The following is an 18,105-nucleotide window of genomic DNA, read 5'->3' as shown; positions in this document are numbered from 1 at the left end:
CAACTTTAATGCTGTGTATCTTCTTTGTTTTACCCAGCATTTTCAGCAATGGCCATGAATTCACAAATGCGTCCCATTCTGACTCTTTTCATCTTTGCGGTTTTCCTCTCCACCCTATTCTACACCTCAAGACTATCGGATGAAAACATCCCAAGGAGATTCAACCAGTCAGCCACCTCGTTCTTAGCAGAAACTTGCAAAGCTATTACTGAAGGGAAAAAGCACTTCTCACCCCGAAAGATGCTGAAGACATCCTTTGGGGAACCCAACTGCAGTGACTATGTGACCAAAAGCCACTACATTACCAGACCCCTCTCTGCAGAAGAAGCTGCCTTTCCTTTAGCCTACGTGATAACCCTGCACAAAGAGTTTGATACTTTTGAGAGGCTCTTTAGGGCCATATATATGCCCCAAAATGTCTACTGTGTCCATGTGGACAAGAAGGCCACCCGTGCATTTAAGAGAAAGGTGGAGCAATTGCTAGGCTGTTTCCCCAATGCTTTCCTTGCTTCAAAATTGGAGCTGGTGGTTTATGCTGGGGTATCGAGGCTCCAGGCTGATCTGAACTGCATGAAGGATCTTGTAAAATCCAAAGTGCCATGGAAATACCTTCTCAACGCTTGTGGGCAAGATTTCCCCTTGAAAACCAACAAGGAGATAGTTCGGTACCTGAAAGGGTTCAAAGGGCAGAACATCACTCCGGGGGTGTTGCCTCCACATCATATTCTTAAGAGGACAAAATACATCTACCGAGAACAGGTTTACAGCATCTTTTCCTTCATGCTGTGGACTTTTCTGCGGAAATCACCAGCTCCGCACAACCTGACCATCTATTTCGGCTCTGCTTACATTGCACTTTCAAGGGAATTTGCAGACTTCATCCTCAATGACCAGAGGTCTCTTGATCTCCTTGAATGGTCTAAAGATACCTACAGTCCAGATGAACATTTCTGGGTGACACTCAACAGGCTTCCAGGTATGCTCCGTTTCCTTCAAAAAGTTGTTCTGTTGTTGATAATAATGGTGGTAATAATAATAGTGTTACAAACATCAGGTGCCCACCCCCTCTGCCAAGCGATGGCAAGAGTTCATGGGGTTCCAGGCACTCACCCAGGGTCTGTGGTCCTTTGGAGAACTGAGACATAACGGAGACTGTCATAGCTTTAAGATTTACACCTTCAGTCTGCATGGAGGGAGTCCCAGTCTTACTGCATGGTCATTTCAAGAAGGATTTGTTCCCTACAGCAGTGCAACCAGCCTTCAGCCAGCCTGCCCAAAATGGATGCCAATCCATCTTTCGCCAGCAACCCTTGCTCAAAACTCTCTTTTCCTATCATGCCCAGTTACCCAGGCAACCTTCCAAACCCCTGTCTCTGTTCACACCTCAGGGCATGGGGCAGGGGAGGACAGTTCTCTTGCGTTGCCAATGGCCCTCAATGGCTCTGTATTGTTTCTTAATGGCCCTAGCTTGGCCAGGTCATTTTGCATAGGCTAGCCCAGGAATTCCTCTGCAGTTTCCATTTCTCCCTTCACATCTGAAATCATCAAAATCCTACAATTCATAAATTCCTACAGTCCCACACCCAATCTATAACAATATTAACCAACTTTTCAAGCCAATCTTCCAGTGATGGAAAGGAGGGATGGGGACCTATGGCCATCCACTCTACAGCTCCCACCAGCAGGTTGAGGGGCTTGGCTCTTCAGAGAGGTGGGCTGCCTTTGCCATCCTGGCTCCTTCCATAGGCTTTGAACTTTGGTTCCCATCAGCCCCAGTCAACATGCCTTAGATCGGAAATGTTGTGAGAGCCCTCCAGATGTCACTGGGATACAGCTCCCATAATCCTTGACCTTAGGCCATTCTGGCTGAGGCTGATGGGAGTTGGGGTTGGGGTTCAACAGCATCTAGGAGGTTTCTCATCTCAAGCTTAGATGTAAAAAGATGACTGGTGGCTCTTTTTCTCTTTTTCAACTTTTAAAAGAAGAGGCTCACAGTGGCACGAGCGCTCCTATGCCCAATCTTTCCACTGGCATTTCCTAAAAGGGCTTCAGCACAATGCAACACAACATGCCATTGTTTTTGCTCTGGTTGCACTCCAGATGAGTATGGCAAGAGGGGGAGCCACAAACTAGACTTCCAGGACTGGGTCTGGAGTGCCTTTATGCAAAGACTCAGATCCCTTCTGTGGACCCCTGTTGGCCCAGAGAGCGGGCAGTTTCTGATCTATCTTCCTGCCCTCTGGAACCAGACTTGAAGGTGGGGATGGAGAGGCATGAGTCCTCAATTAAGAGCTTGGACAGAGATATAGACTGTGAACACACCATACATTTAAAGCAGATTTAAAGCCCTTGACTTCCCCCCCCCCATTAATCCTGGGAACTGTAGTTGACTCCTCACAGAGCTACAATTCCCAGAACCCTTTCCAAACTACAGTTCCCAAGATTCTTGGGAGCAGTCATGATCTTTCAATGTATGGTGTGTACACAGCCAAAGATCCACAGCAGTTAACACTCCAGTACTCGATGTTTGATGTGATGGTCCTGGGGCAGGGTGGGAATTGAAACTGCCATTATTTTTAGTTGGTCTGATATTGTATCCAGTCACTCCAGCCTCCAGTATGGAAGATCCTAAGTGGCTTACAGAGCACAAAGTTCTACATAAATACCTAATGCCTCCCCGAAATTTTTTTTTTTGTAAGATCTGTGCATTTTATTTCTCAAGCAAAGTTTCATAAAGGTATGTGTCCTTGACACACATACTGTGAAACTATTCTATAATCAAACCTTCCTGGAAAACTATGTAGATTTCAACTTGAGTTTGTTCTACCTCATTTAACCATGCGATATGTTGTCATTTCTCCACCACATAGTCCTCCAGAACCAAATGCAAATCAAATACAAGCATCTGGAAAGATGATTGAAGTACTTCTCCTATCTGAGAGAGGGCAGCCTAGAATAACATTTGAAAACTGGTTTGCCTTCAGAGGGAAGAACGTGAGATGAAGTTGATTAGGCAGAGCTGGCAGAAAAAGAGCAATCGTTCCACGCATCTGCGCAAAGTATCCTTCTCTCTCCCCATAGTGGAAACGCATTACGTAACATTGTGTTGTGTGTTCCCACCTCTGCGCCACATTATTGGCTGCTGTAGAGTTTTGTAATTCTATGAAAGGAGGACCTGAATGTGGAGCTAAACATCTGGCAGCAGTGGCGATACTATAGGACCCACTGTGCTTGCAGAAGCTCCTAGCTGGAGCCCTTAGCATCACCAATTAAAGGTACCATGTATCAGATGATAGTAAAGGTGTCTGTCTGGACCTTGGTGAGCCAATGTTAGTCAAGACTTTGTGCAAGTTAGTCATGGAGGGTAGGATGTTCAATGGCCACTTGCCATGGTGGCATTGCTCTACCTCCAGGAATGGAGGCAGTATGCCTTTGAGCATCAGTTGCAAGGAATCACAAGTGGAGGAAGCGGGACGCAGGTGGTGCTGTGGATTAGACCACAGAGCCTAGGGCTTGCCGATTGGAAGGTCGGCAGTTCAAATCCCCACGAAAGGGTGAGCTCCCATTGCTCAGTCCCTGCTCCTGCCAACCTAGCTGTTCGAAAGCACATCAAAGTGCAAGTAGATAAATAGGTACCGCTCCGGTGGGAAGGTAAATGGCCTTTCCATGCGCTGCTCTGGTTTGCCAGAAGCGGCTTAGTCATGCTGGCCACATGCCCCGGAAGCTGTACGCCGGCTCCCTCGGCCAATAAAGCGAGATGAGCGCCGCAACCCGAAAGTCGGCCACGACTGGACCTAATGGTCAAGGGTCCCTTTACCTTTTTACACACTGAGGCAGGGAAGATTGCGGAGGAATCACTGAAGTCCTTGGGAAATGTATGTGTGATGTTTGCCTGAACGTTCAGGAAATCTGGCTGCGTCTGCACCTTCTATTAATAGAGAGAGAACTAGAAATGCCAAAGGAGGAACAAGGAAGAAGAACCAGGAGCCAACAACTTCACTCTCTTTGCTGGTAAGAGAGGAGGTGGTTTTCATTCAGGGGACAGGAATGAGGATGAAACTTATCAAAAGAGAATGGAACCACAGTATTACAATGCATTACAGTCATCATCACAGCAGCTTTCCCTGCAGCCCGTATCATGCTTAACTTCTTCAATCTAGGGAAATGTAATCGATGGGGATGAGATGGGTATCAGGATGGTAAGAGGGAAGGGCTTGCGTTGTTTGTTTATGGAGCATTCAGTCTGATTTGTTTGTGCAAAGTTTGCAGGGAGGTCACATGACACCAGCTGTTTATTGAGGATTCAGTCTGATTTGTTTGCAAGGAGGTTAAGGGATGCCACTTCAAGAAGTTGTTATCCCACACCAGGATTCAGCAACCTTTTTCAGCCATGGGCTGGTCCACTGTCCCTCAGACCATGTGGTGGGCCGGATTATATTTTTGGGGAACAAATGAACAAATTCCTATGCCCCACAAAAATAACCCAGAGATGCATATTAAATAAAAGCATACATTCTACTAATGTAAAAACATGCTGATTCCCGGACTGTCCGCAGGCCAGATTTAGAAGGCGATTGGGCGCATCTGGCCCCCGGGCCTTAGTTTGCCTACCCCTGTCCCACACTTTCCACCAGGGCATTTTCCTGTCACTTTCTTAACCACAAACAGTCCACGGGGCAGGAGGAGAGAGAAAGAGGGTTTGCTGTTCAGGAGAACCTAATCTACTTTAACTGGGCAACCTGAATTTACAGGTATGCATTTTCATCCCACCCACAAAACAGTGACAGTCTGGAAGTGACCCTAGAGAAGAAATTGTGGGCTCAGGCTGTTAAGAGGTGTGGAACAGAAGAAAAGGAGGCATGTGAATTAAGAGATTGTGTAAAGTTGTGAGGAAACAGGGATGGGGCTGTGAGAATGTGCAGCAACTCACTCTCTCCAATGTAGCTATTAGAGATACAGCCTGGAGTTGTACTAAATTGAAAACCGAAGCAACAACTTTGAAACAGCAATTGATTAGAAAAGAAAGAAAAGCAAATGGGAATTTGGGAAATGTTTATTGATTATGCATCCTGATGTGTTTGCAGAGAGATTAGATGAAGCTGGCTATTTAATAAGCATTCACCCTGATTTGTGTTGCATCAAAGCACATTTCCTAGTGCATTTTCCTGTGTGTGTGTGTGTGTGTGTGTGTGTGTGTGTGTGTGTGTGTGTGTAGTCCAATCTTTTCAGGAACTAGGTTGTTACACAAGACCTCCACCTGACTGTAATGGTGCAACCTGGATTTCTAAGTATGTGATTGATTCCCACCTGTGAGATATTCCCACACATATCTGGAAGCGCCCTTGGTAAAGTAAGAGGGATAGCCATGAAAGGTGTTGTCTGGCTGAACACCTGGTATAGACAAGTAGAAGTTTCATGGAATAGACAAGTAGAAGTATAAAGGTCACATATGCCTTTTGGGGAATTTTTAGGTGGAGTAAACCTAATGGTTGAATTCAATGTCATTTCTGCTTGCCTGATGGAACCATCTCCTCTCTCTTCCTCCCTGTTCTATGGGCTCTCCCAGCCCCCCTAGAGAGGAGCTCAGGGGTGCTCAGGGGTGCTGGGGGGAAACCCTGTTGCACTAGCAGGACTTGTTGCATTGCCTCCCACTACCTCAACTATTTAGTTGGATCCAACTTAACGACTTGATCTGGAGCTGTATTGGTGGTAACAGCCCATTCCTGATTTGATAACTGATTGCAACATGGTGGCATCCTCAGCTGAAGGTACAGCACCACCACTCTTATCACTGTTATGTGACTCTTTGTACAACCTTTGGACATTACAGATACCATCTTCGTCATGCTTCCTTACATTTGCAAAATCCAAAATGCCACCCATAGCTTCTTCCCTATCGCACTCGGTAATCAACATTTCCTCTTTGATTTGGAGAGGGTGTTTTCATGTCTTTCATAATCTACCTCCAGGTAACGTATAGGGGTGCCCCATTAAAACAGGACTCTCTGCATTTTTCTCCTCATATGGAGCAAGCACAGCTTCTGTCCCCCAGGGCCCCAAATGCCTCCAAATGCATTGGACAGAAGAAGCATGTCAGTAGAAGTGTCTGTCTTGCCATGTGGAGTCACTAATGTCTTTGGAACCGTTTGGAAATTTGAGAAAGTATTGTGGGCACCACCCCTCCCCACCTTGTCATTCTGCACATGCAGAGAAAGCACACACACACTTTTTGCTTTTCCATGGCCCTGGGTAAAAGTCGAACCTAGCAGAATAAAAAATGGGTCCTCTTGGTTTTACATACGGTACCTCCTCCAAACTACCATCAGATTAAAATTTACATTGGTAGGTAAAGGTAAAGGTACCCCTGCCCGTACGGGTCAATTGTGTCCAACTCTGGGGTTGCGCGCCCATCTCGCTTAAGAGGCCGGGGGCCAGCGCTGTCTGAAGACACTTCCGGGTCACGTGGCCAGCGTGACAAGCTGCATCTGGCGAGCCAGCACAGCACACGGAAACGCTGTTTACCTTCCCGCTAGTAAGCTGTCCCTATTTATCTACTTGCACTTAGGGGTGCTTTTGAACTGTTAGGTTGGCAGGCGCTGGGACCAAGCAACGGGAGCGCACCCCGCTGCGGGGATTCGAACCGCCAACCTGACGATCGGCAAGTCCTAGGCGCTGAGGTTTTACCCACAGCGCCACCCACGTCCATTTACATTTTACCAATACAATACAATACAAATTACCAATTTACATTGGTAGACCGCAGAGTAAAAAGAGAAACTGATCCCGTGCCTGCCAGCACCACAACACCACTGAGCCAAGGCACAGATCCTCATGGATCTCCTTGATTCTCACCTGGCATAACAATAATGTCACTGACAAATAACAGAATACAACTGTGGACACAGAAGTGGCCTGTTATTAGATGATGACTTTGAAGAGATCCCTTGTAAAATCCACAAGTGAGTGGGATGGCTGGCTAGCTCACTTGGTAGAGCATGAGACTCTTAATCTTAGGGTTGTGGGTTCGAGCCCCATGTTGGGCAAAAGAGTTCTGCATTGCAGGGGGCTGGACTAGAGGACCCTTGTGGTCCCTTCCAACTCTACAGTTCTATTATTCTATAAGGATCTATTACTCAGTTTTTGCACAATGGCAGCACTGGAAAGACTCAGATCTGCATTTTTTAATGAGTTATGTCAGTTTAAAATGTAAAACTGCACATGGTGAGAGTATTTTTTTTGTCGCTGCTTATTAAGGTTAATAAATTGATGTTTGTGTTATATCAGGAGTGTGGAATGTAGTAATCAAAACATGGAGTGAGGGGAGATGCCTGCTTTTCTGGCTTGTCTTATTACCACTTTTTGCATCTGAATGCTCTATTACCTTTATAAGGCATGTGTGTGTGTTTTCCTGTTTGAGGTTTTTAATCTGAACTCCTCAAGAATAAGGCAATGGAATGGTGGGACAGTGCTTCCCAGCTGAAGGGTTGCAATGCAGCCTCCTAGGGAGATGCAACAGGAAGGGAGGGGTTGGTTAAGTTGATTGCAGCCAGGGTAGGGTGATTAACTGCTTTCCTGCCCATGGGGGCAAAATAGCAGGGTTCTCAAAAGGAATTGTTGCTGTGGGTATGAACATTTCAGTGAGTACTTTCATGCCAAAACTCTCAAATCTTGTTTCACTTCTTTCTTTCTTTTTTAAGTGACTTCCTGACTTTTGATGATAACGTTGCAGATAGATATGTTACTTCCTTTTTAAAACAATTTAAATCTTGAATTCATCCAAGCATGGGCATCTGAACAACATTGCTATAAATCTCATTTGCGTTTGGACCCCTTCCACACCTGGTCTCACACTGAAGGTTACATTGTCAACGCAGGATCAGTTGATGAAAAGCCTTCCATAATATAAATGCTTTGCAATGCATAAAACTTGAGTCTTTTGTGTGGTTTACGGTTGCCTGGTAGAATCCATCAGAGGCGGATAGCTACCTTGGTCAGTAGATAGAAAAGAGTGCATGGGCATAGCCAGGATTTTTGTTGGGGGGGCAGGCCTTGGGGGGGGCAGAACCTCAGTCAGCTATGTATTTTTATTTATTTTTATTGATTACGGGGGAGCGGCTGCCCCTTCCTGCCCCCCCCTCCTTGGTTATGCCCATGGTAGATTCTTCTGTATTTCACCAGCAAAGATCCCTTTGTTCTCCTAAGTCCTGCTTGGTGCATGCGCAGGCTGATTTGCAGTTAGGGATTGGTCAATGTGCGATTCTTTTTTGGCAACAGAATGTTCAGTATTATTATTATTATTATTAATCTAAGTGGACCAATAATCTAATAATGCACGTATTATAATTACAGTTTCCTATGCATCAGTGTTAGTTTTCAGTGCTCCTCCTGACTCAAGTGCATTCGGAATAAGATTGCAGGCTTCTTTTATTGTATCACATGCCTGCATGTGACGTATGGTGAGCTTCTGCTTACCAATTTGCAAGGTGCTACCTATGGCCAGGGGACGTGGGTGGCACTGTGGTCTAAACCACAGAGCCTAGGGCTTGCTTATTGGAAGGTCGGCGGTTCGAATCCCCGCAACAGGGTGAGCTCCCGTTGTTCGGTCCCAGCTCTTGCCAACCTAGCAGTTCAAAAGCACATCAAGTGCAAGTAGATAAATAGGTACCGCTCCAGCGGGAAGGTAAACAACATTTCCGTACACTGCTCTGGTTTGCCAGAAGCGGCTTAGTCATGCTGGCCACATGACCCGGAAATGGTACGCTGGCTCCTTCGGCCAGTAAAGCGAGATGAGTGCCGCAACCCCAGAGTCGTCCGCAACTGGACTTAATGGTCAGGGGTCCCTTTACCTATGTCCAAGCCAGCAAAGGGTGAGAAAGTTCAACCAAATTAATGTGTGGGCTCGGGCAACCAGTTTATTCAGTGGTGTACACAGACACGCACACAGTCAGAAGTCACAACAGTTTATTTATAGCAACCTCCTCCTTCCTGAACTCAATTAATATTATATTTCATAAAAAAAATTAAAGTGGCTGTTGTATAAGATAAACTAGGAAGGCTATATTTCTATGCCTGTGAATAAGAAATAAATAAATGGTCAAAAAGGTCAAAATCACACTAAGTGTGTTCTTTCTGTGCCAACATTTCCTCGTATTTGACAGCACAGTATTTTAAATGGCTAGCAGCCATGAGGCAGAACATGACCTCAAACTGAGCATTAGGGAAGGCAGGAGTTAGTCATGCCTTCCTTATCCTTAGCATTAGGATTACCGGTAAATATTATTTATTCAGCTTTTGGGGTAGAATTAAGAAGTTTAATATTTAAGTTAAGCATAACGTAGAGCAGCACAATCAACCCTCCTTTAAGTTATTGCCACCTCCTTTATGAATCATATGTTTTATAGATTGCTTTTTCTTTCTTTCTCATTTATGATTTTATTGTCTAAATTATGCCAATGAAGGCTGAATGAATGAATTGATGAATCATAAGGGTGTGAATGTTTGGACAAATCAAATCAATCTTGGTTATATATTTGGCTTTGAAATAAAACGATGACTGAAAGGTTGACTTGTCACAGACTTACGGGCTTGCCAGACAAGCAATATTGCTGCCAGAGTCCTTTTATTTTACACAAAGGTCAACTTCCGGATTCAGTACAAGGGTTGGGTAGCCAAAAGGGTAATTTCGGATAGGAGATGCAAGATACCATAATTCTCTGCCTTAAAAATTGCACTGTAACAGCATTAGGCTGTGCCTATGCCACAGATTTACAAGATCTTCAGTTCTCTGCAGTAATCGTGATTCTAGGCTTGAAACTGTGAATTGCAATTGTATGAAAATGAGGGGGTTTTGGGGGGGGTGGGACACAGAATCAACAACTTTGATATTTCATCCCCTCCTGGAAATGCTTCTGTTTCACTAGGTGTTTTTTGAGAATGAATTTGCTTCAGTGTTAGTAATTTGTTCCGCATTTTATTTTATAATTTTGTGACATTTTAATGATTTTAGTGCATACCACCGTGATAGCTCTTTGAATGAGTTCATGGTTTATAAACACACTTATCAAGCAATACAAGTCATTTTCAGAACCCACTACTGTAATTCACTTCCAGACCAGTTTAAATTTGCAATGTAGATATGCCAAATATTAACACAAATTTTAATGGCATTTAAAACAATGAACTTTCAGATGAAGTAGTGCCATATCAGCAAATATTTCCATCACCTTAAGGCTTTCTCCAAAAAAAAGTGTCATTGGTCCCCATTCCACTACATTAAGTTCTGAAGTTTTTGAGGGGATGCCAAGGATGCTTTCTTAGGGAGGAAATTGAGCCCCATTGTATTCAATGGGACATACGTATACTCCCTGGAGTGTGCAGGAGTGCAGTTGTGTTTATGCTGAAATATTGTGCATTCGTTTTGTTTTCACCAGCGGCATCCTTGCTGAGCAATAATCTCCCCAGAGAGGCTTGTATGGAGCATCATTATGGCCCTTTTTATGTTTCAGGTTTTTAAAATTCTCTCAGGTTTTTAAAATCTCAGTTTTTATTATACTGGTCACATGGATATTGGTATATTGTGATTGCTGTTATAATATTTCAATATTGCATCTTATGAATTTTTCTTTTCTTTCTGAGCTGCCAATAAGAATATTGTGAGCTGCCTTGAGCACTGCTTTGATTTGTGTGTGTGTGTGTGTGTGTGTGTTTTCAAGAGTGGAAAACCAGGATATATGCATATAAATAAATTCTTGCATTGTGGGAGACCTCTGCCACCTGCTACCTGGTTCACCCCTTCCCAAATATAAGGCTTTGCTTCTTCAGCTCTAGGGCCACATTCTCTCACAGGGAATATGGGGTGGGCTTGGAGGGAGTGCAAGGGGTGAGCAGAGCCAGAGAGAAAACTGCATGGAGCCAGAAGCAAAAAGTGGGCAGAGCAATGGGTGTGACTCTTACCTTTGTACAATAGATTAAATTCCAGTCACATAAAAGTCAGAGGTTTCTACACATGTAAAGGTAAAGGTAAAGGGACCCTTGACCATTAGGTCCAGTCGTGACCGACTCTGGGGTTGCGGCGCTCATCTCGCTTTATTGGCCTAGGGATCCAGTGTACAGCTTCCGGGTCATGTGGCCAGCACAGCATGACTAAGCCGCTTCTGGTGAACCAGAGCAGCGCACGGAAACGCTGTTTACCTTCCCGCTGGAGTGGTACCTATTCATCTACTTGCACTTTGATGTGTTTTCGAACTGCTAAGTTGACAGGAGCAGGGACTGAGCAACGGGAGCTCACCCCGTCGTGGGGATTCGAACCACCAACCTTCTGATCGGCAAGTCCTAGGCTCTGTGGTTTAACCCACAGTGCCACCCTTGTCCCTCCTACATATGTACACACCTCTAAAGGCTAGCAAGAGGCACTATCACAATTCAAACTAGGCAAAGAGGACTGGGGAGCAGTGTGGCTTGGGGAGCAGACATGTGTGCCCCAGGGAGAGCATTTCCAAGGCTGGATAGAAAGGGCATGGAGGGCTGCATACCCTTGTTTCAAACATGGCGGCAGTGGCAGAGCTTTATGCTCCAGCACCGGGGGTGGGTGGGAGTGGAGAGCAGGCAGGGATGGGGTTGGCACGTGTCCCAGGGGTGTGCTACACCACCACAGGGGTGTGACGTGCATCCTGGAGGTGTGGAGCGCCACCCACAGGGATGTGGCATGCGCCCTCGGGGAGTGGCGCTTAGCGCAGGTGGGGGATGCAACTGCGATAGCACCACATTGGGATTGTGCTGCCAGGGGCGGTGCGCTCCCCCCGCACTCCTCTTCCTCCTCCAGTGCATGGCCGGTTTTTCTTTGCATGAATCTACTCAGCTACAGTGGTACACTGGGTTACATACGCTTCAGGTTACATACGCTTCAGGTTATAGACTCCGCTAACCCAGAAATATTACCTCAGGTTAAGAACTTTGCTTCAGGATGAGAACAGAAATCGTGCTGTGGTGGCGCGGTGGCGGGAGGCCCCATTAGCTAAAGTGGTGCTTCAGGTTAAGAACAGTTTCAGGTTAAGAACGGACCTCTGGAATGAATTAAGTACTTAACCCAAGGTACCACTGTACTCTGCCTGCATGGTTCCATTCTGTGATGCCAAACCAGGGTTTTTGTGTGTGAGAGAGACAAAGAGTCCACTGCAGCATACTAGCACTTCTTACTTTGCTGCCCATGGCAGCCAGTTTGTGCCGGCACCTGTGGCACTTTTATCAATACAGTGGTCCCTCAGGTTACATACACTTCAGGTTACAGACTCCACTAACCCAGAAATAGTGCTCCAGGTTAAGAACTTTGCTTCAGGATGAGAACAGAAATCGTGCTCCGGCAGCATGGCGGCAGTGGGAGGCCCCATTAGCTAAAGTGGTGCTTCAGGTGAAGAACAGTTTCAGGTTTCGAACGGACCTCCAGAACGAATTAAATACGGTACTTAACCCGAGGTACCACTGTATATGCATACCAGAACAATTGTAATTTTTTTTGAAGTGCAGAACCAATGGAAACTCCCTCCGGATGGTGTGTGAGAATGCTCTTGTGATTTGAGATAGCAGGGATTTTATAAATCCTCACCATAGATGGGACTAGAGGGGGCAGGTGGGGCAATTGTCCCATTCCCCCACCCCCACTGCCACCGCTGCCAAAGGAGCTCACTTCCTCTCTCACCTCCCCATTTCTGAACTCCTGTCATTAACATCTGCTGTTATTTTTCTTTCGTACCCACCGAGAAATATAACCTGCTCCTCCTGCAACAATTTTTTTTTCTGGTGCTGGTACTTACTTTCACACGTGTGTGTGTGTGTGTGTGTGTGTGTGTGTGTGTGTGTGTGTGTGTTCTCCTCCCTCCCTCCCTCCCTCCCCCTCCCTCCCCTCTCCTCCTATTTACACAATTTTTCAATTGTTGCAAAATTTTGAAATTGCCACTAGCTTCTAGTGCTTGGCCAGCTCGTTCCTTCACCATTCAAAAGCCTGAACATGGAAATAAATAAGCAAAAACCTCTCCTCAGAGGACAGCCAAATTCTGCCTTTTAACACAAAGGTGTACAATCAATAAGAATTAAGTCTGCAGCACACCCAGAAACTGGTTTGCTTCCCCAAATGATGTTGAAAAAACACACCAAGGCTGACCTGTCAGGTTCATGAAAAGCAGGAAGAGGAAACCTGAACCAAGCTAATAGTTACACAATCCAGCACTTGGAGCCATCTGTTACTGTCCACTGCTGGGTTAAAGGCTACAGGAGTCTAGGGCCACACACACCGGCTTTGGGCCTCGTATCAGATCCTTATAGAGCCCTGTCTCCTGCTTCACAAGGCGAATGAGAATGCAGGTTCACAGTCTTGAGCACTCTATAATATTGTAAAACACCGCCCCAATCTCTGGAGCTGGATCTAGACGCAGCAAAGAAGCATTTCAGTTTAAAGAGTTGTAAACTTAAACAGGGAAAACAGGTAGAGGAAAAGTGGGATTCCACGTTGGCATCTGTGGGCACAATGTTATACTGCACATACAAAGCATATGAATCACTTTTTCTTTACCAGTCTAGCTGAGTCCTGGGCAAATGAGATATTCCAGCGTTTCCAGGTGCTCACCCAGGGTTCAGTTTCCTTGGAAGGGCAGCAGATGTCATGGCGTCTTAATTATATAAGGATTATTTCCACATATATATACAACCTGGGGCTAATTTGGGGGGACCCACAGCATTAACACCTCAAGAGGTCTTGCTTCTCCCCATAGTCACAGCCTTGGGTTCAAGCAGAAATCAAGCATGGCTCTCATTCTCTCACTTCTGCCTGTTTATAACCCATCTCTCTCTCTCTCTCTCTCTCTCTCTCTCTCTCTCTCTCTCTCTCTCTCTCACACACACACACACACACACACACACACACACACACCCTACCTCTGACTTTTGTTTTTCTCACTACCAGCCAGGTGATGGAGGGACCCCCCCACCCACCTGCCCTCTGGCACAGAGCCACTTCCTCTGTTATGCTAAAAACACTATTTAAGCCATTATCTCACTAAGAAGCTTACCTAGCTAGTTCAACAATGGAACCCTCTATTAGATTTAACCCCCCCCCCCCGCTGGATTTTACCCCAGGAACTAGAAAGGCCTCAGGCATCATGCAGACTAGACTAACCACACACACACACACCCCAGCTCACAACATTATTTTTTAGGTCTGGCAACTAGAACTGAACACATCATTCCAGGTGTAGCCACACCCCAGATTTGTACCAACAGTTTTATTTTCAAATAATTTCCTCTTAATTCCTAACACACAGAATACAACTCCCCCCCCCCCCAAGTTACTCCATACTTTAATTCAGCTGTCCATCTCTTTCTTAGCTGGTCAATGCCTGTTCAAGCCCCATAGGCATAAATGTGAAGTTTGGATTTCTTTTGCCACAAAGTTCCATCAACCCCAATCAATACAGTCAATGATCAGGGAAGATGCAAGTTGTATTGCCGCAACATCTGATGGGCACCACATTACGTAGATACCTCTGACCTAGAAGGAGTCATTGTTAACACTGGAAATTTTCCTCTGTTCGTGTTTCCCTACATTTTATTATATACATTATATACTAGCATTCAAATAGTAACATATAAATAAAAAGACACCTGTATTTAAGAAAAATCATTTTGCAAGCTGAGTACAACAGGTCACACACTGGTTTTATTAGTTTTCTTCCCCACCTTAGGTAAATTTGGACTTTGGATAACTAGGTTCTGTCCTAACCAGGAAGTATGTATAGCTCATTGTTAACAGTAAATCCATTAAAAATAGCTCTAGTCTTTCACAATCCTCAAAGCCTGTACATGGGGTGTTAATTTCCTATGCTGGCTATTCATATCTGTAAGATTTCAGCCTTAAGACCTGTGTTTTATACTAGTGTGTACTGGAAGGACAACACTAAAAAAAAATCACTTTAGAATTTTGATTATGCATTTGAGGCACAAGTCAAAGTGAAGATATATCCTTTTTATTACTAAGCTATCTTATTTAATCTATCTTTTCAATAGGTTATTGATAGATATTGACATTTCTTTCAAAATACAGTGGGCTATGATAGGAAACCCATTATTATCAAAAACTGGGAAAGTACCTTGATCATCCTCTAGTCCAGGGTTTCCCAAACTTGGGTCTCCAGCTGTTTTGGACTACAATTCCCACCAACCCTGACCACTGGTCTTGCTAGCGAGGGATGATGGGAATTGTAGTCCAAAAACAGCTGGAGACCCCCGTTTGGGAAACCCTGTTCCAATATCCTGCTGATACAAGAAATGCATAATAGGGGACCATCTAGGCTCTGGTTTAAAAACTCCAATGAAGGAAAGTCCATCAGGCCTGACCTGGGAGCAGGATACGAGGAGAGGTGGTGGCAGCACCACTGGGCTGCCCAGTCTACCAGGGGAGCACCACACTTGCCCCGCCCCGGGAGCCAGCAGCCACTGCTACGCCACTGGTCCCTCATGTCCCTAAACTCTTGATTCATGCTGCTTGTGTCTGTGTGTGTGCATGTGAGCCGAGTTTGATGGGGAGGGGGGGAACAAGCTGTCTTAGTCTCTAGGGAGATCTTCACTCCCCTCCCATTCTGTTATACCAGAACCACCCTTGTTGCTCAGGGTGACAAAGCCTTCAACAGTTCATATACAAGTACCCATTCAAGAAGTTGCAGAGAAGTAGCCAGTCTCAGTGCATTTCTGCAGAAGACAGAGGGATGTCCAATGCCATATGGCAAAATTTGGTGCCTTCCATGGTACATAGGCCTACCAACTGAAGATAAAACACCTGATGCATCTCACGACTGGTCCATGACTGTCATCTGTTAGTCTTCAAGGTGCCACAAGCCTCTTTTGAGGTATTTGTTTATATTCGTGTAAATGTGGATATGAAGAACAGAGGTTTTGGTGACTGAAGTATAAAAGACGTGTGGCGTAAACGGTGGAAGTCTTTTAAAACATTTTAATTAAGGCTGATATCTTGCAAGATGGAAATATACAGTATAGCCGTATGCAAGTATAGATCTGAAACTGCTGTTTATGGTGAACACTTTTCTATTTTCTAAATTTCCATCTTTAATTTTCCTTTCTTCTTTTCTTCTTTTATTCCTTTTTTCTTTCTTCGTTTATTCTTTTTCCCCTCCCACCTTTCTTTCTGAATATTGCTTTATAGATGTATAAATAGCTATGTTTATGTGTATATGTATGAAATTTGTTTCGTATTTCTTTTCTTATTTGATATTCTTTTTTTGTATTCAATAAAATTTATAAGAAAAAATAAAAAAAAAATTCGTGTAAACGTGGCTTGCTCAATGGAAAGAAGACCCTGGGTTGCTGTTCAGCTCTTTGTTTCCCAATATGTTCGCCTTGGCTTGCAGGCCTTCTTCTCCCTCCTTCACCCTGAGGGTTTCCCTTTCACATGCTAAGCGGGTCGGGCGCCCCAAACCTGCTCCACACGCGCCCGGAGGATTCGGGCCCCAAACCGACAGGTGGGCGGGGAAGCCGCGGCGCCAGCAGCCAATCACACGGCCGGGAGCAAAGAAGAAGCCGGTTCCCCGAAGGCGGGGCCGAGCCGCTGAACCAAAGGGCTACCAAAGAAGAGCCGGCGAGGAGTCCGGCGAGGAGCGCGCGCAAAGAGAGATGCTCTCGCGCCTCTGCGCTCTGAGGGAACGCACAGCCTGCTTCCATTGCAGCCGCTAGGAAGAGGCAGCCGGGCGGCTTGCTTAGCAACAGGCTGAGCGAACAGAAAAGCCCTGCCTTGGCGACCTCGCTAGCCGTGGGCATGCGGGAAGAAGCCCCATGCAGCGCGGCGGCGCCCAGCTGAGGAGCCGCATGCCTCGCGCGCGGCAGGGCTGCAGCCGGCGGGAGCTCCTTCCTGAGGCGGTCGGCGGGGGGAAAGGCGCGCTGCGCCTGGCGGCTTTGGCGTCGCGCGCCACAATGCTGCCTCGCCGGCTCTCCTACCTTCTGGTAGCGCTCGCCCTCAGCAGCCTGACGGCGTTGCTGTTTTTCCTCCGCGGCCAGCCCGGCTCTCCGGGTCCCAAGGAGGAGGCCCGGCGGCCGCGGGGTCAACAGCCCCGGCAGCAGCCCCAGCCTGGGAGAGAAGGGGACTTCCTCCGCGGGGCTTGCGGCGCCCTGGCCGCTGAGGAGAAGGCGTTCGTGTGGGGCAACCACCTGCGCACGCCCTTCGGGCAGTCGCCCGGCTGCGCCGAGTACGTGGAAGGCAGCCACTACGTCACGCGAGCCCTCTCGGAGGAAGAGGTCGCCTTCCCGCTCGCCTACGTCATCACCCTCCACAAAGAGTTCGCCACGTTCGAAAGAGTCTTCCGCGCGCTTTACGCGCCCCAGAACGTGTACTGCGTCCACGTGGACGAGAAGGTGTCCGGCGACTACAAGCAGAGCGTGGAGAGGCTGGTGGGCTGCTTCCCCAACGCCTTCCTCGTGTCCAAAGCCGAGCCGGTCATTTACGCGGGGATCTCGCGTCTCCAGGCCGACCTGAACTGCATGAAGGACTTGCTGCGCTCCGAGGTTCGCTGGAAGTATGTCCTCAACATGTGCGGCCAAGACTTCCCGTTGAAAACCAACAGGGAAGTCATTCACCACCTGAAAAGCTTCAAAGGGAAGAACATCACCCCCGGCATCCTCCCTCCTGAGCCGATCACCGTAAGGACCAAGTACGTTTACAAGGAGCACATAGACAGAGAGTCCTCTTACATGAAAAGGACCGGTACCCTCAAATCACCTGCGCCCCACAATCTGACAATTTACTTTGGCTCTGCCTACATTGCCCTCACCAGGCCGTTTGTGGAGTTCCTTTTCCAGGACAAACGGGCCCTCGATTTGCTGGAATGGTCCAAGGACACCTACAGTCCGGATGAACATTACTGGGTGACGCTCAACAGGATACCAGGTACGTTAATGGCATCTGGCAGTTTCTGATTTGGGTGGTTTCTGGTCTCCCAAGGCGTGTGTATTTTCTTTTGTCCTGTAGCCAGGACTTGCTTGCTAAGGGCATTTCCAGATGGAGCCTCTTCAGCGTGGGAAATAATTCACTGCATCTCTCAAAACTCCAAC

The 18,105-nt window shown here is 46.5% G+C and overlaps 1 protein-coding gene across 8 annotated transcripts in view; it reads left to right on the top strand.

Annotated features, from left to right (window-relative positions):
- The window catches only part of GCNT2 (glucosaminyl (N-acetyl) transferase 2 (I blood group)), a 46,224-nt gene that overhangs the window by 14,326 nt on the left and 13,793 nt on the right, over nt 1-18,105 (top strand). For 5 of the 8 annotated variants that reach the window (XR_014529612.1, XM_083519472.1, XM_083519473.1 and 2 more), the window contains exon 2: nt 38-976. Coding sequence is in view for 5 of the 8 variants with exons in the window: in XM_083519472.1 (XP_083375598.1) it covers nt 38-976 (939 nt within the window). In the remaining 3 variants the exon portion in view is untranslated. Of the gene's footprint in view, nt 1-37; nt 977-13,593; nt 17,942-18,105 lie in introns of those variants that run through there. The other 3 variants (XR_014529613.1, XR_014529614.1, XM_083519470.1) reach the window with 1 other exon arrangement.

The sequence above is a fragment of the Podarcis liolepis genome, assembly GCF_965112155.1.
Source record: "Podarcis liolepis genome assembly, chromosome: 8".
Lineage (NCBI taxonomy): Eukaryota > Metazoa > Chordata > Lepidosauria > Squamata > Lacertidae > Podarcis > Podarcis liolepis.
Note: the sequence above shows the minus strand (reverse complement) of the source record. Positions and strands in the feature narration are given on the sequence as shown.